Source organism: Leptonychotes weddellii, chromosome 9 (assembly GCF_054177405.1).
Source record: "Leptonychotes weddellii isolate Sample4059 chromosome 9, ASM5417740v2, whole genome shotgun sequence".
Classification (NCBI taxonomy): domain Eukaryota; kingdom Metazoa; phylum Chordata; class Mammalia; order Carnivora; family Phocidae; genus Leptonychotes; species Leptonychotes weddellii.
The window spans coordinates 85,928,983-85,956,610 of NC_138377.1; the positions used below are offsets into that span (position 1 = coordinate 85,928,983).

Genomic DNA, 27,628 nt, shown 5'->3' on the forward strand with positions numbered 1-27,628 from the left:
GGAAAAAATTCTAAGTAAAATGAATCTGTAACCTAAGCATTTTTAGTTTCTTCTCTGAAGCCCAAATTTACTAGATATACCACCCAAAAAAGAAAAGTATTTATATACAAAGGAGGTAATTTGAGAGGTTTATTCATTCATTTAAATATTTACAGTGTGTAGATCACTATTGCAGGTGCTGGGTGCATTGGGATCTACACGTTCCCCACCTACTGGGATCTAGGCCAAGGGAACGGTATATGTGAAGGTCTGTCTGGGGAATAATCAGTGAGGAGAACTAATTTCTGTGAGCCAGAACATCCAGTTTAATGTTCCACTAGGTAGCTGATTATCCTTGAATTTTGGAGGCTCATTTTCCTTATCTTTGAATCTATTGGTGCTAGTGATATCTAGGTCTTTTCCTAGATATATACAATTCGGGGATTCTTTAAAATACAATTTGATTAATTCCATGAAAATAGCAATTCTTGTGTGTAGTAAACTAGCAATTCTGTGTATTACAAAATTGCTTTCCATGACAAATGATTAGAATCTAATTAATCAATAATTTAAATTCTTTTGATGTAGCCAAAGACCGAAAATGTTGATGCAGTAAACAAGGTTCAAAATAAACTGCGCTCTGCGAATAAAGGAAGGAAAACAAATTCAAGGTATAGAACAGTTTTAAAAGTATTACTTTCCTGGGGCGCCTGGGTGGCTCAGTTGGTTAAGCGACTGCCTTCGGCTCAGGTCATGATCCTGGAGTCCCGGGATCGAGTCCCACATCGGGCTCCCTGCTCAGCGGGGGGTCTGCTTCTCTCTCTGACCCTCTTCCCTCTCGTGCTCTCTGTCTCTCATTCTCTCTCTCAAATAAATAAATAAAATCTTTAAAAAAAAAAAAAGTATTGCTTTCCTTTTTTAGTTTTATGATTCACAGTACCATCATTTTAATTATTAAGCTCTTTTTCTTTTTCCAGATCTTTTTATACCTTACATTGTCTATATCTTACCTACATTCAATAACTTAAAACATGTTCTACTCAGAAATGTCTTGCAGCAGTTACTAAACATTATATGTTGTTCTCTCAACAAAATCGCCACATTTCAAATTTCTAAGTGTTAATGAGATATTTTCTGAGAGCTAAGACTAGAACGTAGGTGTCTTTCTCTGCCTAGTTCTCTCAAACTAGTCTACTTTTTTGAGCATTTAATAGAACACTATACATTATTGTGTATCTTGACATACAGAATGATTTGGTGTGCTCAAAGTAAGACTGTAGTATCATTGTAATTGACATTCTTGTTTTTGGTGGGAAAGAATTCAAGACTGTTCTTAGTGTTTTAAGCTTGACAAGGGGACCAAGAGGCTCTCTAGGATAGGAGACCTAGAAAAGGAAGGTCACACCTGCAGTGGATTATACCAACCAGCTTCTTTTTATTAAATGTGTGTTACTTACCCAAAATGATAATTGCATTGTAATCCTAGAAAAATCTTTTTTAATGTTTGTGTCTTTTAATTGGCTAAATAACTTTTTTGCTTTTTGAATAAAAGAAAGAAAAAATAGAATGAAGGGATAACAAAGAGAAAATCTAAAAAAGAAGAAAAGAGAACATATCTGCATACATAATGTAACTGGTTATCTTATTTTCAGACTTCAAAATTACTTTTTAAAGAAAAGGTTGTTTTTCTAAGTAGAATTCTGAAGGCTTTGCTTATGTGGTAAAAGGTAAGTTAGGCTTTAAGTAAAAAGTTAAAAATAAGGCTTTCAGAACCACAAACAGTGGGTTGGGGCTGGCCCATTCCTTAATGCCTTTACTAGTGACTTTTATTTCATATTTCTTCCCTTGTTAAGAAAATCAAATCTAATTTTTTGGTTGATTTTGATTCTGGTTAGAAAGTGTTTCTTTAGGGGGAAAAAAAGAGTTGATTTTGATTGAGCTAATAACTTCACTCTAATTTTTTTCTTAAGAGGTATTATTCTTTAGTGTTTGCAGAATTATGGCTAGAAGCAATATCACTTTATACAGTTCTTCTTCAGCAGCATGTAATTTAAAAGCTGCAGTATGGATTTGACCTGGGAGGCTAAGTTCAGCACTCTTAGTTTTGACGTTTACTTGTTTGGAGGCAATGTCTAGACAAACTGGCTTCATAAGCCTTCTCTAACTCTGTAGCTGTGTGAGTCATAAAAATTGAAAGTCAGTTAAGTCTTTTATAGTATCATCCTTGAAAGTATCAATTGTAGATTTCATCATAAATTTAAAATTAATAATTTTGATCTGCTTTGTTATTTGAATAAAATCATATCTCCTTTGTATATTGACATTGTATGTAATATATGAATGTGTATATATGTGTGTGTTTATTTATAGTATAAAATTGAAATACTCTGATGTACAGACTGCCAATGATGTTGCTATTCCAGAGGATTTTTCAGACTTTTCTCTTGCAAAAACAATTAGCAGACTTGAAGGGCAACTGGAGGAAGAAGGTTTGCCTGATTATATAGATGATGATATTTTTTGTGGTGTTAGTAATGATATTGGAACAGGTAAGTTTTATTTTTGTCCTTATATCACATTTACTTAGAAAAAGATATTTGGGAACGATTTTTCTTGCATTTAAAATATGTGTTGTGATATCTTGCATTTGTTTCAAAATCATCTAGTGGGACATGATGGTAGGAGGAGTGAGTGGAATTATAGATGAAATAAAATTGGTTTTGAGTCAATAATTGTTGAAAATGGGTGATGGGAAAGTGGTTTTTCATTGACATCTCTATATATATGTTTGACATTTTCCATTATAAAAAGTAAAAATGAAAAACATTATATGGAGGATGCCTGGATGGCTCAGTCACTTAAGCGCCAACTCTTGATTTCAGCTCAGGTCATGATCTCAGGGTGGTGGGATTGAGCCCTGTGTCAGGCTCCCCACTCATGAGGGAGTCTGGTTGAGATTATCTCCCTCTCCCATAGCCCCTCCTCCCTCAATAAATAAATCTTTAAAAAAAAAGACTGTGTGGTATTGGTTTCATTGACCACATTTCAACCAAGCTTAAAATGCCCCATAGCTTATCATTAAAACATTAAAATAATTTAGGGGGGGGCAAAGGGAGAAGGAGAGAGAGAATCTTAAGCAGGCTTCATGCCCAGTGCAGAGCCCAATGCAGGGCTCCATCTCACAACCCTGAGATCATGGCCAGAACCAAAATCAAGAGTCGGACGCTAAACCAACTGAGCCACCCAGGTGCCCAAATTAAAATAATTTTTAAAACCCAATGTTTCTTTGAATTCCTTTCATCTGTTGATACTGTATTCTATTTACTGCATGTTAAAAGTATAAATGAATGTTTGATGTGGCATCAGTTAAAATGATCACATTAGTTTTCTAATGAACGTAATTTTCTTTCTTATAAACTTGTTCTCTGCATATCACTTTGAAAAATAATACTAAGTTTAGATCATCCAAAAACAGAATGTAGTTACCAGTAATGCCTTTAGAACTGTTGAATTTATGAGGAGCTACCTCTGCGTTTATAAACAAAGAATAAGACAATTGAGTGTATTTGAACATGGTTAATACTGAACTATAGTTGTGACGTCAGGCAAGCCACTTAGCCTCTCTGTAATAGCAGTTTCTTCATTTCAAAATTTAGCAGTTTGTATGAGATGGTCATAAGATGTATCTTTAAAATTCTCTTGATTCTGTGAAAACCGTAATAATTTATATGTGTAATGATTATTGTGCTGCATGCTACTTAGTCATAAATGAGCAATTCATTTATGAATTTATTACATTTACTGACTTATCTAAACTTTCTGGGGGTACTTTTCAGAAGAGAAGGTAAGTGAAGCAGGAAGTTGCCTTTATGTCTCTGTCAAGATGCCTTCAAGGACACAGTGGTCATACATTGACTGTTCTTCACCCATGGCCCTGTTAGAATATTCCTGCTTTTAGATACATAGAACCAGTACAAACAGACTACCTTAAATTGCTAGTTTCTTTTTATTGCTGAATCACCTCTCTGCCACTTTGCCTCCCTCCCTTCCCTTTCCAGACTCTTTGGCCAAGGTATCTTCCCTTCTGGCAGAGTTTTCTCTTATTCCAGATGATTGCCTGAATGGCTGTACAGGCAAGAGGAAAAGATAAAAAAAAAAAGTAGCTTAGTAGCACATACTGCTCTGTAAGACTAAAGTCAGAGGGAGATGGGGATGGGAGGTTAATGCTATGGGCCTGCACAGGTGAAAGCATTCGGCTCCTTGGTTACACTGAGGTTAGTTGGGGGAGAGAAAGAGATGGACGAAGTCATGCTCTCCCATTCTTCCTCCTTTCTCCTTAGAGACCAACTACTGCAAAGTTCACATTTTTAAATATATCATTTCCCTTCTATACTGTGCTAACCTGGAGTGTCATGAGACGCTTGAAGGAGATTTGAGGCTAGACAGGTCTAGGTGGGTTAGAGCCAGTCATCGTTAATCAGCTCCATGGTAACACTGGGAACATTTAGTAAGAAGAGCTTTGGAGTGGAAAGTATATATGGAGATGTTTGTGCTCTTTTGGGATATATCCTAATGACTCCTCAGAGACAGTTCAGGGTGTTTATTCAAGATAAGATCCATGAAGGCAAAGCTTGTCTTATCCCTACTATGCCTGGAACATTATAGAGACTTAATGTATATTTTTTGGATAAATGATCAAATGAATTATGGAGTGAGTTCTAAGTTCACTTTTCACTTTATTTACTTACATAGTTCTAGAAACATCAAAGATTTGCCGCTGATATCATTGAATAAAGAATTTTAGGTAGCAATGAAATACCAAAGGCAGATCTTAGGGACTGTGGGAGAAAACTTCAGCAGTAAGGTATTAGTGTGTTTCTTTGCTTCTAAGGCACATAGACTACATTTTAACTTCCGTGAAATCGGGATATGTGTTACAATCACTAGTATTTTACAATCACAGTGGCTGAGATTGAAGTTGAGTTTTGCTAGAGAGGTTTTATGTTTGTTTCTGCCAAACACCTGGGGACGTTACCAACCTGAAACCACTTTAAATTCTGACTGAGGTATTTTGGATCACATTGGTAAAGACAAATTCAGTCTGCAGACTTAACGTGAGTACTGGCTTGTGGTTTAGATTCTCAGGAGAGGTTTTTGTTGTTTTTCCCTTCTTTACTCAGTTCCAGGTTGAGATGTGAAGAGTTCCTTTCTGTTGGGTGGATTTGTTTTTCATTTATCTTTATAGTATGGGTATTTAGTGTCTTTAGTGTTCTCAGACTGGGATCTCCTGTTAAATTCCCCATCTTGAACATTTTTTCCTCATAAAATAATGGTCTGTCTTGCAATTGGTGGCATCTTAGATTCAGTGAAAGACAATAAATGTAATTATTTAAATCCACAGAAGCCCAGAACAGATTTTTAAAGGCCAAACTCCGTGTTATGCAGGAGGAATTGGATAATGTTGTATATGAATGCAATAAAAAGGTAAAAACCTATCAAAATAAATCCTCTAATATTCAAAGATATTTTAGGAGCAGTTTCAGTTATTTTTTAAAATATATTCATTGAGATGTAATTTACAGTTAAATTTTGAATTATATGTAAATACTAAATTTTATTCTATTTTGAGATGTTGAATTTTCACAGCTAAAGAATATTAAATACTTGTTAGCAGTTAGAATTTTCTGTATAAGATTTACAAATGTAAGCTCTTAAATAAAAATAAAACATCTGAGTTCCATTTTTTTTTTTTAAAGATTTTATTTATTTATTTGACAGAGAGACAAAGTGAAAGAGGGAACACAAGCAGAGGGAGTGGGAGAGGGAGAAGCAGGCTTCCTGTGGAGCAGGGAGCCCGATGCGGGGCTCGATCCCAGGACACTGGGATCATGACCTGAGCCAAAGGCAGACGCTTAACGACTGAGCCACTCAGGCGCCCCCTGACTTCCATTTTTGAAGATAAAAATGGAATGCAGTTTGTTTTTCTTTGTGAAGTGAATATAAGTATCTCAAATCATATGAAGCTCCTTTTTGTTTTCTGCTTTATGTTGTGATACCAAACCTTGTGCATTTTTTCACATAATCTATAATTTCCTAACTATAGGAAAATGAAATTCAGGATTTAAAGTCTCAGATAAAAAACTTTGAAGAAGATTGTGTGAGACAGCAGCGAACAATTAATTTGCAACAGTCTCAAACAGAAAAATATAAAACTCTTTTTGAAGAGCTAAATAAAAAATGTGATGGATTACAGCAACAGCTGTCTTCAGTAGAAAAGGTAATTTTGCTATTTTTCTGGACCTAATGTTAAAGGTACTATAAAACATTAAAGTTACATATTTGTGTGGGCACCACTTTTGCTTGTTCAGTTATTTTGTTAGTATTTACTAAAAAGTCTTCCACCATATAAGAATATTTTTTAATAGCTTTATTGAAATACAATTCACATATAATACAAATCACCCTTTTAAAGTATACAGTTCAGTGGCTTATTAATATATTCGGGGGTTGTGTAGCTGTCACCATGATCAATGTTAGAACATTTTCTTCACCCCAAAGAAAGACACTCCATACCCTTTAGCCACTGTACCCCAACCCTCTTCCCCCAGTCCCCTCTAGCTCTAGGCAACTTCTAATCTATTTTCTGTTGATAGATTTGCCTATTTTGGACATTTGGACGTTCTATATATAGAATCATAAAATATGAGGTATTTTGTGACTGACATCTTTTAAGAATGTTTTTGAGGTTCATCCACGTTGTAGTACATATCAGTACTTAATTCCTTTTTATAAAGTAATATTCTGTTATATGGATAAAACACATCTGTTTATCAGTTGATGGACATTTGTGTTATTTCCACTTTTGGGCTATTTTGAATAATGCTGCTGTGAACATTAACATACAAGTTTTGGTGTAGACATATGTTTTCATTTGTCTTGGGTATATACCTAAGAGTAGAATCATTGGATCATATGGGAACCCTGTGTTTAACCTTTTGAAAAACTGTCAACTATTTTCCAAGCTAGCCGTACCATTTGTACATTTCCACCAGTAGTGTGTAAGGGTTCCATTTTCTACACATCCTCACCAACACATGTTAGATTATCTTTTTGATTATAGCCATTCTAATCATGTGAAGTGGTTATCGTGTCATTTTGATTTGCATTTCTCTGGTAACTAAAGATGTTGAGCATCTTTTCACATGTTTATTGGCCATTTTTATATCTTCTTTGGAGAAACGTTTGATCAGATCCTCTGCCCATTGTTTAAATTGGAATTTTTAAATTATTGAGTAGTAAATGTTTTTTATATATTTTAGAGTCAAGTCCCTTATCAGATACATGATTTCTAAATACCTCTCCTATTCTTTGGGTTGTCTCTTCATTTTCTTTACAGTGTCCTTTGAAGCACAAAATTTTTTGATTTTGAAGCCCAGCATATCTAATTTTCCTTTGGTTGTTTGTGCTTTTGGTGTCAAATGTAATGGGATAATACATTTTAAATAAGCTATCCCATTAAACAAATTTATATTAATGTACCATTGAGATAATAAAAATAAAACATACTGTATGGTATTACTTTGTAAGACTTATAAAAATTATGTAATATAAGAGATTTAGGGAGTAAGAAATTATGCCTTCATTTCTATATTTTTCTTTAGTGTGTTCATGTAAAAGCATATTTTTGACCATTTTGGTCTTGTATAATTTTTTTTTTTTTTTTTTTTATTTGAGAGAGAGAGAGTGAGAGAGCGAGCACAAGAGGGGGTAGAGTTAGAGGGAGAAGCAGACTCCCCGCCGAGCAGGGAGCCCAATGTGGGACTCGATCCCGGGACTCCGGGATCATGACCTGAGCCGAAGGCAGTCGCTTAACCAACTGAGCCACCCAGGCGCCCCATTGGTCTTGTATAATTAGCATTATCTTCTGATAATAAATTTCTTAACATTGGCTTTATTGAGATAAAATTTGTATGCAGTACATCACCCTTTTTAATTATACAGTTCTGTGAGTTTTGACAAATACATAGTCATATAACTAGTGCCATAATTGAGATACAGAACAGTTCCACCATCCCTAAAAATTCCCTTGTGAATTTAGTCAAGTCATCCTCCTACTTCCAGTCTAAGGCAACCACTGATCTGGTTTCGGTTCTTATATTTGGCCTCTTCCAGCATATCAGGTAATTAGAATCACATAGAGTTACTTAGTAGGCTTTTGAGTCTGTTTTTTTCATTTGCATAAGGCAATTGAGGTTAGTCCATGTTGTAGTCTGTTCCTTTTCACTACTGAGTAGTGTAACATTGAATGGATATACCACATTTTGATTACCTATATATCTGGAAATCAAAATTAATTATGATATCTAATAGTGTAAGCCAGTACTATCCAATATGGTAGCTCACTATATGTGGCTAGTCCAAATTGTGACATGCTGTAAGTTTAAAATAAATACCAGATTTCGAAGCCTTAATAAATAATAAAAAAGTAATATTTTTATATTGATTACATATTAAAATATTTTGGGTATATTGGGGTAAGTGAACTATAGCATTATAATTAATTTCACTTGTTTCTTTTTAAAGTAGCTGCTTTAAAATTACATATGTGGTTCACATTATGTGGTTCATATGTTGGTCTAAAAAATATAGACAAGTGTTCTTTTTTTTTTAATTAAATTTTATTATGTTAGTTACCATACTATGATTAGTTTTTGATGTAGTGTTCCATGATTCATTGTTTTCGAATAACACCCAGTGCTCCATGAAGTATGTGCCCTCCTTAATACCCATCACCAGGCTAGCCCATCCCCCCACCCCCCTCCCCTCTAAAACCCTCTGTTTCCGGGAGTCCATAGTCTCTCATGGCTCTTTCTCCCTCCAGCTCCCACCCCCCCTTCATTTTTCCCTTTCTTCTCCTAATGTCCTCCATGCTATTCCTTATGTTCCACAAATAAGTGAAACCATATGATAATTGACTTTCTCTGCTTGACTTATTTCACTTAGCATAATCTCCTCCAGTCCCATTCATGTTGATGGAAAAGTTGGGTATTCATCCTTTCTGATGGCTGAGTCATATTCCATTGTATATATGGACCACATCTTCTTTATCCATTTGTCTGTTGAAGGGCATCTTGGTTCTTTCCACAGTTTGGCTATTGTGGACATTGCTGCTATGAACATTGGGGTGCATGTGGCCCTTCTTTTCACTACATCTGTTAGACAAGTGTTCTAAGAAAAAACCTGTTGTATCTGGGAAACCAGTATTTTTATTTGTCATGATACTTTATCATTTGTCATATGCTACCAAGTTTCTGGTCATATCATCATTATCATTTCACATAATCTTGAAACCTTACCTACATCTTTGATTCTCTTCTTGTTCCTGGCCTTTATACTGTACCATCCTATGCGTTCTTCAGATGTTTTGCATTCATTTTTTCTTTTCAATTTCCATTGCCTCTTCTTGGTTCAAGCTATTATTATTTCTGAATCCTCCTCACTGGTTATTTTATGTCCTTTCTCTTTTTCTTATCCATTGTATCTTGTACTCTACCAATAGATTAATGTTCTCAAAAGACTACATTGATTATAACTCTACCTTTGTATGGGCAGAAATGGAACTAACATTTTTTTTGAGTACTATGTGTCAGGCAAAACCTTTTACAGAAAGAGAAACTGAGTCTGAGAGGTTAAACAAAGTGCCCAGGGTCATACAGGTAGTGGCAGTGCAGGATTCAAACCATGTTTGTCTGACTCCAAAGTCTGTGTTCTTCCTACAGATCATGTAGACTCTCCAACCCCTCAAAATTAAATGGTCTTAAACACACAGCTATTCCAAAATCTCATTGCTGTTTAGAGTTAAATATTTGAAACCTTTGAGTCATGATGCGTGTTCTGAGCTGTTATGATACATAGACTATCTGAAGATTTTTATGACTTTCATTAGCTCAGAACTTCCCATCTTGAGTCCTTATCTACCTACCAGGAAGAGAGGTGTAACAACTCTCATGGGTTATGTGGAACTCAAGATTGAATCTTTTTTTTTGCTAATTCTGCTCACTATCTATCTCTAAAAACAAACCTCAATGTACAGTTGATAGAAATGCAAAACAGAGCTTGAGTTTGATGGAATTGCTTCTATAAACCTATAAAAGCCAGCTATTTAAAAAATTACTATGCATATTAACTTACACTAACAGGTAGAGCCATTTCTAAAACATTAAAGCAGAAAACATTTTATTTCAGCATTGAATTTTGTTTTTCAATTAATGATCTGTTTTAAAATCAACTTTATTGAGAAATAAATACAATTAAATATACTTGTTTTAATTGTAGAATTCACTGTGCTTTGACAAAATAGTATATCCTTATAACCACCACTGCAATCAAGATAAAATTTCTATCATCTCCCCAAAATTTCCTTTGTCTCCCTTCCCTTAAAACTGCAATCTCCAACCATGGCCCAACCACTGATCTGCATTCTTTCATTACAGACTAGTTTTCCCTGTTCTAGAATTTCATATAGATGGACTTCTAAGTATGTACTTTTTATGGCTGGCTTCTTTTGGTCAGCATAATGGTTTTGAGATTCGTTAATGTTGTGTATTTTGTGGTTCATTCCCTTATATTGCTGAGTAGCATTTGTTTATGGATGTACTGCATTTTGTTTATTCATCAGTCGGTAGGCATTTGAGTTATTTCCAACTTTGGACTATTAGAAATAAAGCCACTATGAATTTTCATATACAAATTTTTATATAGACACATGTTTTTATACAGGCACATCCAACATCACTCATGATGCTGGATAAATACCTAAGAGTAGAATTTCTGGGTGTTACAGAAACTGATGTTTAACTTAATAAGAAACTGCCAAACTGTTCCAGAGTAATTGTACCATCCTTCATTCCCACCAGCAATATATGAAAGTTCTAGTTAGTCTGTATCTTTATCAGCACTTGGTATTGTCAGTCTTTTGAATTTTAACCCTTTTAGAGGGGCAGAAGATTAGCATCTCATTATGGCTTAATTTGTATTTCCTTTATAACTATTGATCTTGAGCATCTTTTCATATGTGTATTGGCCACTCATATATCTTCTTTTGTCTGTTCAAACCTTTTGCCCATTTAAAAACGTATTGAGTTGAGGTAGGAGTTCTTATATAATTCTTTTGCTAGAATATATAGTGAATAGTTTCTTCCAATCTTACTTGGCTTTTTTATTTTCTTAACAGTGTTTTTCAAAAGAGTTTTAAATTTTGATGAATTCCAATATTTTATTTATTTTATTTTATTTTATTTCTAGTTTGTGCTTTTTTCATCTTATTCAAGAAATCTTTGCCCACCCCATGGGAGAAAATCTTCATGTCTTCATACAGGAGTTTTATGGTTTTAGCCTTTGTGTGTGTGTGTGTATACATACATTTATATAGTATATAAATATATCTGTAATCTGTTTCAAGTTAATTTTGTTTATATGAGAATAAAGGTCAAAGTTTATTTTTCATACAGTCAGCATTTGTTGAAAATACTATTCTTTCTCAATTTAATTACCATGGCACCTGTGTAGAAAGTGAATTTTTCTTTTTAAGTAAATGAATTTTGACCATATATGTGGGTCTATTTCTAGACTGTTTATTCTGCTACATTGATCTATATGTTCATTGATCTATATTTTGATATAAGTCATCAATAAAACCATGTGGAGTGGAATTTTCTTTTTGGAAGGATTCTAATGATCAGTTTATTTAGTGGATGAGTCTGTTTTGATTTTTTACTACTTTTTGAGTTAGTTTTGATAATTTATGTTTTTTAAGAAATTTTTCCATCTCATCAAATTTATTGGCATAAATTTGTCCTTAATATTCCTTTATTATATTTATAATGCCTGTATTATCTGTACTAATGACATCTGTCTCACTCTTGATATTAATAATTTCTCTTTTCTCTTTTATTCTTTATCAGTCTAGCTAGATACATACCAATTTCATTGAACTTTTCCGTGAGTCAGGATTTAGCTTCATTGACTTTGCTCTTTTTGTCAGTTTTCTATCCTTTAGCATTTCCTTCATTCTTATTTGGGTTTAATTTCTTTTCAGGATTCTTAAGGTAGAAGTTTAGACCATTGATTTTCTACTTTTCTTCTTACATAAGCATTTTAAAGCTATAAATTTTCCTCTAAGTGCTGCTTTATCTTCATTCCGCAAATTTTGATGTTGTCTTTTTATTTTAAGTTCAAAGTGTTTTCTACTTTTCTTCGATTTTTCTTGACTATTTGGATTATTTAGAAGTGTACTGTTTAATTTCTAAATAATTGGGGATTTTTCATGTCTTTCTGTTAATTTCTAATTTAATTCTGTGGTGTGAGAACCTACACTTTATGATTTCATTCTTTTAAAATTTATCTTGACTAGTTTTACGGACCAGCATTTGGCCTCTTTTGGTGAATACTTAATGTAATTTGAAAAGAATATATAGTATGCTGTGTTGAATGGAGTGTTCTATAAATATTAGGGCAAATTTGTTGATAGTGTTGTTCAAGTTTTCTGTCAGTTATTGAGAGAGAGGTGCTGTAATCTCTGACTAGAATTGTGGATTTGTCTATTTCTCCTTTCATTTATATCAGTTTTGGCTTTATGTATTTTTAGTCTCTGTTTTGGATGCCTGCACATTTAGGAGTATAGTGTTTGTTTGTTGTTGTTGTTGTTGTTTTTTTAAAGATTCTATCCGTTTATTTGACAGAACACAAGCAGGGGGAGCAGCAGGCAGAGGGAGAAGCAGGCTCCCCGCCGAGCAGGGAGCCCAATGTGGGGCTCAATCCCAGGACTTGGGATCATGACCTGAGCCGAAGGCAGCCACTTAACCGACTGAGCCACCCAGGCGCCCCTGGAGTATAGTGTTTTTGATTAACGCTTCTTTATAATTATGAAATACTTTTTAAAAATCTCTAGTAACATTCTTTGTTCCAAAGTCTGCTTACTTTGTCTGATATTAGTGTAGTGATTCCAGCTTTATTATACTTCATGTTTGCTTGGTATATCTTTCTTCAACTTTTTACTTTTCATCTGTCTTTATATTGAAAATGGGTTTGTTGTAGCCAGTATATAGTTGGGTGTTGCTTTTTCATCCACTTCGATGGTCTCTCTCTCTTATTGGCATGTTCAGACCAATTAGATTAATGCAATTTTTGATGTTCGGATTTAAATTTATCATCTTGCTGTTCGTGTCTTGTTTTTTCTAACCGTTCCTTGTTACTTTTTTCCTGTTCTGACTTGAATATTTTTTAGTATTTTGTTTTTTTTCTTCACTGTTGGCTATGTCTCTTATATTTTTATGTTACATTTAACTCAAAAAACGTAAAACATACTTAATATGTGTAAATTGCATTATATAAAACACAACATATTTACCATACCACAGTCTACCTTCAGATCATGTTATATTCTTTCACATATAAGATCCTCACAACAGTGTATTCTATTTCTTCCCCCTTTCCTTTATGCTTTTACTTTTAAATGTCCTAAATCCCACAGTGTTTCTTTAAATAGTTATATTTTAAAGAGCTTAACATATGAAAATGCCTTTTATATTTGCCATTTCTTGTATTCTTCATTCTTTCAATCTGTTTTTCTATATGCCTGCTTGAAATAACTACCCTTTCAATCTTTGTGGTGCAAGTTTGCTAGTCACGGATTCCTTGTTTTTGTTTCTTTGAAAAAAGACTGTGTTTTTCCTTACTTAATTTTTTTTTTATTTTGAAAATTACAGATTCACAGGAAGCTGCAAAAATGATAGAGGTCCTGTAGATCCTTCACTCAGTATCCCTCATTAATAGCATCTAACATAATAATAGCACAGTATTAAAACCTGAAAATTGGGCGCCTGGGTGGCTCAGTTGGTTAAGCGACTGCCTTCGGCTCAGGTCATGATCCTGGAGTCCCTGGACCGAGTCCCGCATTGGGCTCCCTGCTCGGCGGGGAGTTTGCTTCTCCCTCTGCCCCTCCCCCCTCTCATGTGCTTGCTCTCTCTCATTCTCTCTCTCTCAAATAAATAAATAAAATCTTTAAAAAAAATAAAAATAAAACCTGAAAATTGACATTGGTATAATCCACAGGCATTATTCAGATTTCACCAGTTCTGTATGCACTTGTGTGTGTTTGGACCCCCTTAAATTTTTGAAGGATATTTTCACTAGATAGAGAATTACCAATTGGAAGTTTCTGTTTTGTTTTTTTTTAAGATTTTTAAATTTATTTATTTAATTGACAGAGAGAGACAGCGTGAGAGGGAACACAAGAAGGGGGAGTGGGAGAGGGAGAAGCAGGCTTCTGGCTGAGCAGGGAGCCCGATGCGGGGCTCGATCCCAAGACCCTGGGATCATGACCTGAGCTGAAGGCAGTCGCTTAACCAACTGAGCCACCCAGGCACCCCAGTTTCTATCTTCTTTTGGTACTTTGAAGATATCATCCCATTGTTCTCTGGGTTATGTCATTTCTGACAAAAAGTTCACAGTAATTCTTTTCTTTCTACCCTTGTATATTTGTATCTTTTATCTTTGCTCTTAAGACATTCTCTGTTACTGGTTTTCAGCAATTTCATAATGATGTGTTTTCTCAGTTTTGTGTGGAGTGTTTATTTGGCTTAAAGTTTGTTGAACTTTTTGAATCTGTGGGTTTATAGTGTTCATCAAATTTGGAAAAGTTTGGCTATTATTTCTTCCAGTATTTTTTCTGTACCCCTTCTCTCCCTCCCCCAACCTGTAACTTCAATTATACTTTTGTTAGGCCACTTGATATTATCCCACTGATAATGTATTAGTGATATTAGGTCACTGATGTTTTTAGCCTTTTTTCCCTTATATTTTTTATTTGAATAGATTCTGTTGCTGTCTTCAGTAGTTCACTGATCTTTTCTTTGCAGTGTCTAATATGCTCTTAACTAATGAAATGTTCATTTTGATACATTATTCATCTGTAGAAGTTCCATTTGATTTTTTTATATTCTGAATTTATGTCCTCATTATATTAACATATATAATTAAAATAGCTGTTTTGACAGTCTTGTCTGCTGTATCCATCATATTTCTCATTTATGGATTGTTTCTATTGAATTTTTCTTCTGGATATCAATCACATTTTCCTGCTTCTTGGTTTAGTTAGTGATTTTATACTGGATGCTAGACATTGTGAATATTATATTGTTGAGTAGCTGTATTTAATGTACTCTTTGAACACAAGTAGTTATTTGTCAGTTTAGTCCCTTTAAGGCCTGTTTTTAAGTTTGGCCGGGGTTGGTCTAGAGTAGCCACTAGGTGTGGCCTAGTCCTCAGTATATTCAAAAGATACCCTGTGTAGATTCCTGAAGCTCCCTCCTAATGGAGTTCCTCCTTTTTTGAACCCTTCTCAGAAATTCCAGCTGCTTCAGTCTCCTCCAACTTCCATCTCTGTCTCCTCAGCTCAGCAGACCTTGGTTCTGTTTGTATTTTCTCCTCCTTATACCCACAGTGTGGATATTGCCTCCAGGCAGAATGCTGGGGTGATTGTAGGACTACTCCATTTATTTCTCTTCTCTCAGTAATCATAATCCTACCGTTTTCCTTTATCTCTAAATAGTTATTTAATGTTTTTTTTAGTTGTTTACAGTGTGTTTTTATGTTAGTTTCTTATTATTTGATCAAGGGTGGAAGCCTTAATCTCTGCTTTGTTTTGTTTTTTGGTCAAATTAAAGTCAATAGGTACACTCCACAAGTTTCTCTGACCATGGATTATGTCACACAAACATGCTTATTAATATTAGTAACTCACTTAAAAAAAAAAAGTCTGCTCTCTTTTTATCTTTCACTCCAGCTAAAATTGAGGTTTGTATCATTTCCTAAAGATGCTTTTGTTCTTTTTTATTTCTATAGCAGAACTCCTCAAAAGCATTTTCTTAATTTTTTCACGTCCTTATCTTGCAAAGAAAGCTTTTAAATTTTTGCCTGTATGTATCCTGCAAAGCCATGATATTAATGGTCCTTACCTTTGTTTAATAGTATATAGTTTACAAATTGCTATCACATACATATGATAGTTGTGTGTAGTCATGTGTTTTTATTCTATAGATCTGCACCTCCCCCCAGTTCTTTATTCCCTTCTCCCCCAGCTTAGGTTTCATGGTGTACTACTTAATTATCCATTGTATATATTAATTTTGTGTGCCCATCATTCATGTAGAATAGTACCTGGCACATAGTAAGTGCTCAATAAATATGAACAAGTAACTAGGCATAGCTATCATTACCACCAATTTCAGATATGGAAACTGAGACTACCACAGCTCATAGGTCCTCTGACCCCAAGTTTATTGCTTTTTGTACCTTAGCCACTTATTTCTAGAACCTTATCTGATCATTTATTTGTCTTCATCTGATTATTCCTCTTCTGACTTACTGTGACAATTTGTGTTACTCTTAAAGCATTTGCTACCATTTTGTCAGTGCTGTGGCTACTAATACATAGCTCTCTCTATTCTTGCCTTCTCCCAGTTCCTTAGGAATGCTTTAAAAGTTAAGAGAGGATGGCAAATTATTTCTCATTGGATCTCATAGTAATTGAGTTTTAAAGTGAGATTTTAATTCCTTTAGGCTATCTAGATTTTTCTTTTAAAGCTAATGTAAAATTCAAGGTTTGAAATCTTTCCTAAAATTTTTCTCTAACATGTAAACTGCTTAATTTTTTTTTTTTTTGGTAACAATAGATTTACTTTATTATTTTCAGCTTATAAGCTCTCTCATAAAAAATATTGGTATCTTGTCTGCACTTTGTAAAAAGTACTTGAGTGTGATTGAAAACAGAAATGTTTTCAAGTTTTTGGTAAGGTTTTCCCTTTCCTTAGTGGATTTGCTCATATAGGAATACTTTATTTCATATATTATTTTTCTAACGTTTTTTGTTTTTCTCTTCTCCCAAGAAGGGGGCCATATTGATTCATGGGTAGAGGAACATAATGTGGTGTTGGATGGTTTTCATTTTTCTGTGAAGTAGGTTACAAAGTTACCAGCAGGAAAGAGAAGGGCAAAGATTTATTTTCATATCTTATAGGTGGAGGCCGAAATGAGGCAGCTAGAATTGTGGACTTTGTAGCTAAGGAGAATTTCTGCCTTTTCCATGTGAACAGTGAGATAAATCAAGCTTGCTCTTACTGTAGCTACCACCCACAAAGCTGTGAAGGCTGGTGATAGCAGATGGTATTCATACACAGTTTGATTTGTTTAAAAACCCACATAAAGAGCAGCATGTGTTTTGTTGTGTGTTGTTTTGCCCTTAATTACTTAGGGTCAGGGAGATCAGTTTTCAAATAAAACACAGTGATACAGCCAGGAGAAAAAAATTTATGGAAGAAGAAAACAGAGAACTGTATTTTTAACTGCATCATTTTAATTCCATGATATTTATTGAATATCTCTTGTATATAAGGCTCTGTACTAGGTATTGTAGGGGATGCAAAGAAGAGTGATTTAACTACAAAATAAATTCAGTTGAATAAACATGTCGTTAGTGCCTCTTCTATGCCACTGAAGTTCCGGGAATACAGAAATTCACACTGTTTCTATCCTCAATGAGCTTACATTAATTGTGGGGAAAATGAAGTAAATAGATAGTTTCAGTTCTGCACAGCACACATATGCTATATGTGTGTCAAGGTGTTGTAGGAGCTCTGAAGAAAGGGTACCTAATCCAACCTGGGAGGAGAATGAGAAAGATAATGAGGGAAGGCTTCTTGGAGGAGGTAAAACCCTCATGTACACTCCTCATTGAGTCTTAAAGGATGGATAGGTGCGGGCTACGTAAAAATGAGCAGGGAGGAGGGATCAGGGCAGAAGGAAGAGCATGAGATGAGCAAAGGTTCAGAGGCAAGAAACATCATAGCTGTTTGGGAGATATATCTGAAGGTAACATCTTGCAGGAGATGAGATTATAGTGCCAGGTTATGGTAGAGTTTGGAGTTTATCGTACATGTTCATGTTTCTTCTGTAGACTCTCTGCAACAGCATCTCTTAGAATATTTGCAGAAATGCAAGTCTAAACCTACCCCAAGATGTAGAACATGAATCCATAAGATCTGTTGTTTTTGCTAAGAGTTGGGACTTTCCCTGTAAGGCTAATGTAGAATGCTCTGTTTTTAACAAATATTTCTTATATGATACACTTTGTTAGGTTTATACAAACACAGTATTTATGAGCGTTTGTGCCTTACATAGCTGTTTTGGGGAGGTTCCCAAAGGAAGAACTATAGTGACAAAGAGTTGCTTATAAAATAAGTATAGAGGACCTCTATACTATATAAAAAGAGATAGAAAATTCCAAACAAAAAGTAATTTGAAAGCCTAATTCATGACTACATCTTTAAGGATATATCTTTCTAATACCAATTCAGGGTAAGAATTCTCTGAGCCCTCTGTCACTCGGTGCTCGGCCCCCAAACTTTGGGTGTGTGTTTGTGTGTAAGTGTGTGTAAAATTTGGGAGAAAGCAAGGAATATGGAAATGGAAAATGTTGCAGAATAACAGAGAGAACTTATATTTATAAATGTTCCATATATCTTTTACCATATAGGAATTAGAAAATAAAAGAAGACTACAAAAACAGGCTGCCAGTAACCAAAGTGCTACAGAAGTTCGGTTGAATAGAGCTCTAGAAGAGGCAGAAAAGTATAAACTGGAGTTAAGTAAATCAAGGCAAAATAACAAGGTATGGAAAAATTGAATAGTTTTGGTAGTGGTCACCTTTGGTAACTTCTTTTTACAAGAGTCAAAAATAATTAGTTTTTAAGTTATAATTCTTGATGTCATGGTGAACATTTCTCTTTTCAGAAGTGTGTTCATTGTTGATATGTATATCTTCCAGAAGTTAGGATTATATTGCCTGGGCTATTGCCATAATTGGGTGATAGCACAACTCTTTGGAGGATTCAGTCATTTTTTCATCCAACAAATCTTTATTGTGTGCCCATATTATGTGCCAGACATTTTTCTAATCTCTGGGGATGAGTGGTAGGAAAAAGCCTCTTTGGTATCTCAAGTCTGTTTCCTTCTCTGAGCCCCACTTTTCTAATATAGAATGCAAAGGGCTACTTTACAGGGCAGTGGTTCTCAAACTTGAGCATGTATCAGAATTACCTGGAAGGCTTGTTAAAATATATATTGCTGGGCCCCACCCCCAGAGTTTCAGATTTAGTAGATCTGGGGTGAGCCTATTTTTACTAGTTGTAATAGCAGTTCCCTGGGTGATGCTGAAGCCACTGGTTCTGAGACGACATTTTGATAATCACTGTTACAGAGTTGTAAGGATCACTCTTGTATCCCAGTATCTAACCAATGGTTGGCATAGAATTAGCACTCAATTCCTGAAATATCTGTTGAATAAGTGCTCAAGTATTGTGTGTGAAAACCTTTTGTATACTCTATACATTTTGGCTATTAGTTTTTGGTTCTATGTCAGCCTAAAAGTGATGCTCCATTGGAATCTCTCCTTTAGGACAATATTGAATAATTTAACAGTGGCTCGGATGATGAAGTTAGGACCCACCTTCATTACATACACAGATGATACATTTTCTATTAAACTAATAACACTTAATAGGACATAGAACTAAACTGAACTTGATAAATCCTCCAACACGTTTAACAAAGGCAGATATGTTACAGAGACTACAGAGTTTTAAGATCTCTTCTGTGAGATAGTTTATGCTCTGTGATCAGATTGTGTTCATGTTCAAGAGACATCAATGATGGTATGATGATGGGGATTTATGAATAGAAGTTATTAAATGAACAAGTTAGGAAGTCATCTTTATAGCTTGCCAATAATTAGCATGCTATTGGAATATTTCCAGTTTGGTTCACTCTGAAGGGATTTTGAAGAAAATAAAATGGAATAACCATGTATATGTCAGGATTTGCTAATTCTTGGTTGTAGATGTGATCTCTGTTTTAGCACACACATTAGAGAAGTAGAAGGGAAAACTTGTTTCCATGACAACAGTAATCCTAATCAGCCATTTTGCAAATTGACATACCAAGTCCTCATTACGTAGTTTAAAACCATCAACACTGTAAAAACAAATATGTTGAAGACAAATTTCTGATCCCAAGTCTACATTATGGATGATCAGTTTAAACATAGTGGGAGAACATTTTGTGTAACTACTTGCTATCAAGTAGACATTTTGAGATCAGAGTTCTGAGATGTAACTTTGTCAAATTTCTGAAAAAATATGAGTCTTAAGTTTTTAATTTTTCAATTATTTTGCTTCATTTTTTTTTTAAAGATTTTTTATTTATTTATTTGAGAGAGAGAATGAAATAGAGAGAGCATGAGAGGGGGAAAGGTCAGAGGGAGAAGCAGACTCCCCGCTGAGCAGGGAGCCCGATGTGGGACTCGATCCAGGGACTCCAGGATCATGACCTGAGCCGAAGGCAGTCGCCTAACCAACTGAGCCACCCAGGCGCCCTATTTTGCTTCATTTCTAACGTTTGTCTTTGAAGGATGTTTTGGCCATATGTGGTTAAGTTTTCCCTTGTAGTCTAGTCTGTATATAAGTTTTTTGTAAGGAGGTATACTTTTTTCCATTTTAATTCTTGGTACCTTCTCATTCTGATTAGACATATAATTAGGTAGATAATTAAAATTATTCAGGTTTGTATGTTTAAGAAATACTAAGTCTTCCATAAAATAGAACAAGATTGCCTCATAGTGATCAGAAAGTTAAGGATTTATTTTAAAAAATGATATATTCTCCACAGAGGTTAGGAAACATGTAATCTGGCCTTAGAGTAACTTTTGAAATGAAAAGTCAGTCAAGTTAAACTAGATGCTGCCTGAGTGCAGGGACTCTGACTGTCTCATTCACTGCTGTGTCTCAGTGTCTTGAATGTAGTAATTGCCTCTGAAACACACTGCAGGAAGGAATGTGGAAAGACAACTATGAGATGCTTTAATTGGAATGCTTCTTAAAAACAGAACATTTGATTAGATGGTTTGCTTGTAGTCCATTTAAAATATGTCACCATGGGGCGCCTGGGTGGCTCAGTCGTTAAGCGCCTGCCTTCGGCTCAGGTCATGATCCCAGCGTTCTGGGATTGAGCCCCACATCGGGCTCCCCGCTCGGCGGGAAGCCTGCCTCTCCCCCCTCCACTCCCCCTGCTTGTGCTCCTCTCTCACTGTGTGTCTCTCTGTCAAATAAATAAATAAAATCTTTAAAAAAAATAAATAAATAAAATATGTCACCAAGCCCATGTTACTTCATTTAGGAACAGATAATTTCTAATTCTTCATTCATTTAGAAATATTTATGAGGACCTTCTAGGTACCTGCTAGATCTTTACTAGAGGCTGGAGGTATAAAGGTGATAAAAAAAATAAATGTGGTCTGTGTAATCATGCATTTTGTAGTGGAGAAGCTGTGTGTTATTTAGACAATTCATCAAGTAAAACTGAGGTGCAGCTGTGCTTTGAGCAAGTAACCAGGTCAAGGAATGCTTTTTAAAAAATGTAATTCTAAGCTAAGATCTGAATAATATTAACAAGTTATATGCTAGGAAGAGATTATGGACAAAAGGAATCCTTTGTAAAAAATGGCTCTGTGGCAGGAAAAAAGACAAGGTCATGAAAGTCAGGGATGGAAGTGAAGGGAGTATTATCAAATGAGCCTCAAACATAGGTAGAGGCCAAACCATCTAGATCCTTTAGGCTGTGTTAAGTATTTTGGCTTTTATCCAAAGAGTAGTACAAAGCCACTGCATGGTTATTTTGAACAAGGTTGGGGGAGACCATGCTATGATCATATGAGCACCTGGAAAGTGTTTTTGTTTGTTGTGTGGAGAATTCATTGGAGGGGGGCAAGAATGGATGCTGGTTAAGAATAGCGGTGTGAGAGATGATGAGGTAGCTTGGCCTAAACTGATAGTGGTAAAAATGGAGAGAAACCAAGTATCAAAATACACTGAAGAGAGAAAAATCACTAGGACATGGTGATGGACTGGATATGGGATTGTGGGAAAGGGAAGCTTTCAAGAGGACATTTTGATTTTTTATTTTCAGAACCAGATAGATCGTGCCATTCCCTGGAATAGGTTGGGAAAGAAGCTTGAGTTATTTTAGAACATCTTGAAGTTCATCCCATTGCTGCATGTGACAGTAGTTCACTTTTAATAATTTTCCACTTGGTATAAATATACCAAACAATACCACCTTGTTGATGGACTTAGGGTTGTTTCCAGTGATCGCTATTACAAATAAAGCTGCAATGCACATTCACATATAAGTCTTTGTGTAGACATCTGTTTTCATTTCTCTTGGGTAAATACCTAGATTTAAATTCTGAGTTTTATTATAGATGTACATTCAACTGCTGAACTGTTTTCCAAAAGGCTCTAACAATTTATATTCCCCACAGCAGCATTTGAAAGTTTTAGCTATACCATATCTTCACCAGCGTTTGATATAGTCAGGCTTTTACATTTCACTGTGCCGGTGGGTGACTAATTGTATCTTATTGTGGTTACTTTTTTTTTTTAAGATTTTATTTATTTGAGAGAGAGAATGAGAGACAGAGAGCATGAGTGGGAGGAGGGTCAGAGGGGGAAGCAGACTCCCTGCTGAGCAGGGAGCCCAACGTGGGACTCGATCCCAGGACTCCAGGATCATGACCTGAGCTGAAGGCAGTCGCTTAACCAACTGAGCCACCCAGGCGCCCCTTATTGTGGTTACTTTACATATTCCTAATGACCAGTGAATGATACTGAGCATCCTCATATGCTTATTTGCTATCTTGATATCTTTTCCCCCAGTTTTATTGAGATATAATTGACATACAGCACTGTGTAAGTTTAAGGTCTAGAGCATAATGATTTGATTTACATATATTGTGAAATTATTGCCACAGTAAGTTTATTTAATATCCATCATCTCATAGTGATACAAAAAAATCAGAAAAGCTTTTTTTCTGGTATTGAGAATTCTTAGGATCTACTCTCTTAACAACTTTCAAATATACCATACAACAGTTATGTGTAGTTATCATGTTGTATATTACATTTCTAGTTCTTTTTTATCTTATAACTGGAAGTTTGTGCCTTTTGACCACCTTCCTTCTGTTTTTCTATGCATTTTTTAAAAGACTTTTTAAAAAAAAATTTTTTAAGTATGAGTAAGATCACACAGTATTTGTCTTTCTCTGTCTGACTTACTTCACTTAGCATAATGCCCTCAAGGTCTATCCATGTTGTGAATGGCAGGATTTCTTTTTTGTGGCTGAATAATATGCCAATGATACCACAACATCTTCATCCATTCATCCATTGATGGACACTTAGGTTGTTTCCATGTCTTGGCTATTGTAAATAATGTTGCCATGAACATGGGGTTGCAGATATCTCTTTGATGTGGTATTTTCATTTCCTTTGGATATATTCACAGAAGAGGAATTACTGGATTATATGATAGTTGTATTTTAAATTTTTTGAGGAACCTCTAAACTGTTTTCCATTGTGGTTTTACCAATGTACAATCCCACTAATAGTGCACGAGTGTTCCCTTTTCTCCACATCCTCTCCATCATTTGTTATCTCTTGCTTTTTGATGATAGCCATTCAAACAAGCATGAGGTGATTTCTCATTGTGGTTTTAATGTGCATTTCCCTGATGATTAGTGATGTTGAGCACCTTTTCATGTACCTGTTAGCCATTTTTAGTCTATCATCTTTGGAAAATATCTTCAAGTCCTTTGCCCATTTTTTAATTGGATTATTTGTGGAGTTTTTTATTATTGAGTTGTATGATTTCTGGACATATTTTAAATATTAACCCCTTATCAGCTATATGGTTTGCAACTACTTCTTCCCATTCTGTAGGTTGCAATTTCATTTTGTTGATCATTTCTTTTGCTGTGCAGAAGCTTTTTAGTTTGATGTAGTTCCCCTTGTTTTTTTTATTTTGTTACTGGTGTTTTATATGTCATATCCAAAAACTCATAGTCAAGACCCATGTCAAGGAGTTGTTTTCCTATATTTTTTCCTAGGAGTTTCTGGTCTTACATTTAAGTCTTTAATCCATTTCAGTTTAATTTTTGTGAGTGGTATAAGATAGGAACCAAGTTTCATTCTTTAACATGTGACTATCCAGTTTCCCCAGTACCATTTATTGAGAAGACTATCCTTTTCCCATTGAGTATTCTTGGCTCCCTTGTGAAATAATTGACTGTATGTGCGTGGGTTAATTTCTGGGCTCTTTTTTTTTTTTTTTGAAGATTTTATTTATTTGACAGAGAGAGACACAGTGAGAGAGGGATCACAAGCAGGGGGAGTGGGAGAGGGAGAAGCAGGCTTCCTGCTGAGCAGGGAGCCCGATGCGGGGCTCGATCCCAAGACCCTGGGATCATGACCTGAGCCGAAGGCAGATGCTTAACGACTGAGCCACCCAGGCACCCCAATTTCTGGGCTCTTAATTCTGTTCCACTGGTCTGTGTCTGCTTTTAAGCCAGTGCCGTACTATTTTAATTACTACAGCTTTTTGATATAGCTTGAAATCAGGAAGTGTGATTCCTCCCACTGTGTTCTTTTTTCTCAGGATTGTTTTGGCTATTTGGAATCTTTTGTGGTTCTATATAAGTGTTAGGATTGTTTTGCCTCCCTCTGTAGTAAGTGCTATTTGAATCTTGATAGAGAGGGATTGCATTCAATTTATAGATTGTTTTGGTAGTATGGAAATTTTAACAATAATCTTCTAATCCATGAACACACGATACCTTTCCATTCATGTGTATCTTCTTTGATTTCCTTCATCAATATCTTATAGTTTTCATTGTACATGTGTTTCGTTTATTCCTAAGTTTATTGTTTTTGATGATATTATAAATGAGATTTCTTTTTCAGACAATTCTTTGTTAGTGTATAGAAACACTACTGATTTTTGGATGTTAATTTTGTATCCTGCAACTTTACTGAATTTATCAATTACATCTAACGGTTGCTTGGTGGAGTCTTTAGGATTTTCTTTTTTCCCCTCTTTCTTTTTTATTTTAAATTCCTGTATAGTTAACATATAGTGTTATACTAGTTACAGGTGATAGTTACAATATAGTGATTCAGTAATTCCATACATCACCCAGTGCTCATCACAAGTGTACTCCTTAATCCCCATTGCCTATTTTACCCATCCCCCCATCTACCTCCCTTCTGGTAACCATCAATTTGTTCTCTAAAGTTAAAAGTCTGTTTCTTGGTTTGTCTCTTTTTTCCTTTGCTCATTTTTTTGGTTTTGTTTTGTTTTTTAAATTCCACATATGAGAAAATCATATAGTATTTGTCTTTCTCTGACCGACTTATTTCACTTAGTGTTATACTCTCTAGCTCCATCCATGTGATTGCAAATGGCAAGATTTTGTTTTTTTATGGCTGAATAATACTCTATCATGTATACATGTATAACATCTCCTTTATCCATTCATTTATCAATGGACACTTAGGTTGTTTCCATAATTTGGCTTTTATAAATAAAGCTGCTATATATAAAATCATGTCATATGCAAATAGAGACAATTTTACTTCTTCCTTTCCAGTTCTGATGGCTTTTATTTCTTTTTCCTGCCTGACTGCTCTGGCTAGCACTTCTAGTACTTTGTTGAATAGGAGTAGTGAGAATGGGCACCCTTGTCTTGTTCTTAGTCTTAAAGGAAACTTATCCTTTTACCATAAGTATGATGTTAGCTGTGTCAGCTTATCATATATGGCCTATAATATGTTAAGGTTCATTCCTTCTAAACCTAATTTATTAAGAGTTTTTATCATGAGTGGATGTTGAATTTTGTCAAATGCTTTTTCTGTTTTAATTAAGATGATCATGTGCTTTTTTTCTTTCATTCTATTTTGATGTATCACATTGATGGATTTGTTTATGTTGAACCATCCTTACATCCCAGGGTTAAATCCCACTTGATCATGGTGAATAATCCTTTTATGTGCTGCTGAATTTGGTCTGCTACTATTATATTGAGAATTTTTGCATCTATATTCATCAGGGACATTGGTGTGTAGTTTTCTTATAGTGTCCTTTCCTGGTTTTGGTATCAGAATAATGCTGGCCTTATAAAATAAGTCCTTTTTGATTTTTTGGAAGAGTTTGAGAAGGTTCGCATTATTCTTTAAACGTTTGGTAAACTTCACCAGTGAAGCCATCTGGACCTGAGCTTTGCTTTTGTTAGGAAATTTTTGATTACTGATTCAATCTCCTTACTAGTAATTAATCTGTTCAAATTTTCTATTTCTTCCTGATTCAGTCTTGGTAGGTGGTGTGTTTATAAGAATGTCTCCCATTGCATCTAGGTCATCCAGTTTGTTCGTATATAGTTGTTCACAGTATTTTCTTATGATCATTTGTATTTTTGACATATCAATTGTCTCCTTTGTCATTTATAATTTTGCTGATTTGGGCACCTCTCTTTTCCTTGGTTAGTCTAGCTAAAAGTTTCTCAATTTTTTCTTTTTTAAAAAATTTTTGTATTAACATATAATGTATTTGTTTCAGGGGTACCAGTCTGTGACTCATCAATCTTACACAATTCACAGCGCTCACTATGGTACATACCCTCTCCAATGTCCATTACCCAGCCACCCCCTCCCTCCCACCCCCCTCCACTCCAACAACCCTGAGTTTGTTTCCTGAGATGAAGAGTCTCTTATGGTTTATCTCCCTCTCTGGTTTCATCTTGTTTCATTTTTCCCTCCCTTCCCCTATGATCCTCTGTCTTGTTTCTCAAATTCCTCGTATCAGTGAGATCATATGATACTTATCTTTCTCTGATTGACTTATTTTGCTTAGCATAATACCCTCTAGTTCCATCCACGTTGTTGCAAATGGCAAGATTTCATTTTTTTTTATTTCTGAGTAATAGTCCATTATATATACATATACCACATCTTCTTTATCTATTCATCTGTCGACAGACATCTAGGCTCTTTCCATAGTTTGACTATTGTGGACATTGCTGCTATAAACATTGGGGTGCATGTGCCCCTTCGGATCACTACATTTGTATCTTTGGGGTAAATACCCAGTAGTGCAATTGCTGGGTTGTAGGGTAGCTCTATTTTCAACTTTTTGAGGAAACTCCATACTGTTTTCCTGAGTGGCTGCACCAGCTTGCATTCCCACCAACAGTGTAGGAGGGTTCCCCTTTCTCCACATCCTCGCCAACATCTGTCATTTCCTGACTTGTTAATTTTAGCCACTCTGACTGGGGTGAGGTCGTATCTCATTGAGGTTTTGATTTGTATTTCCCTGATGCCGAGTGATGTTGAGCACTTTTTCATGTGTCTCTTGGCCATTTGGATGTCTTCTTTGTGCAAAGTCTGTTCATGTCTTCTGCCCATTTCTTGATTGGATTATTTGTTCTTAGGGTGTTGAGTTTGATAAGTTCTTTGTAGATTTTGGATACTAGCCCTTTATCTGTTATGTCATTTCCGAATATCTTCTCCCACTCTGTCGATTGTCTTTTGGTTTTGTTGACTGTTTCCTTTGCTGTGCAAAAGCTTATCTTGTTTTTTTTTTTTTTAAAGATTTTATTTATTTATTTGACAGAGACACAGTGAGAGAGAGAACACAAGCAGGGGGAGTG

The 27,628-nt window shown here is 35.2% G+C and overlaps 1 protein-coding gene across 6 annotated transcripts in view; it reads left to right on the forward strand.

Moving 5' to 3' along the window:
• TEX9 (testis expressed 9) overlaps window positions 1-27,628 on the forward strand; it is a 77,487-nt gene that overhangs the window by 16,428 nt on the left and 33,431 nt on the right. For 5 of the 6 annotated variants that reach the window (XM_031027793.2, XM_081831130.1, XM_006732970.3 and 2 more), the window contains 5 exons: window positions 568-650; window positions 2,350-2,528; window positions 5,381-5,463; window positions 6,083-6,256; window positions 18,572-18,706. In XM_031027793.2, the coding sequence (XP_030883653.1) occupies window positions 568-650; window positions 2,350-2,528; window positions 5,381-5,463; window positions 6,083-6,256; window positions 18,572-18,706 (654 nt within the window). The remainder of the gene's footprint in view (window positions 1-567; window positions 651-2,349; window positions 2,529-5,380; window positions 5,464-6,082; window positions 6,257-18,571; window positions 18,707-27,628) is intronic. The other variant, XM_081831132.1, reaches the window with a different exon arrangement.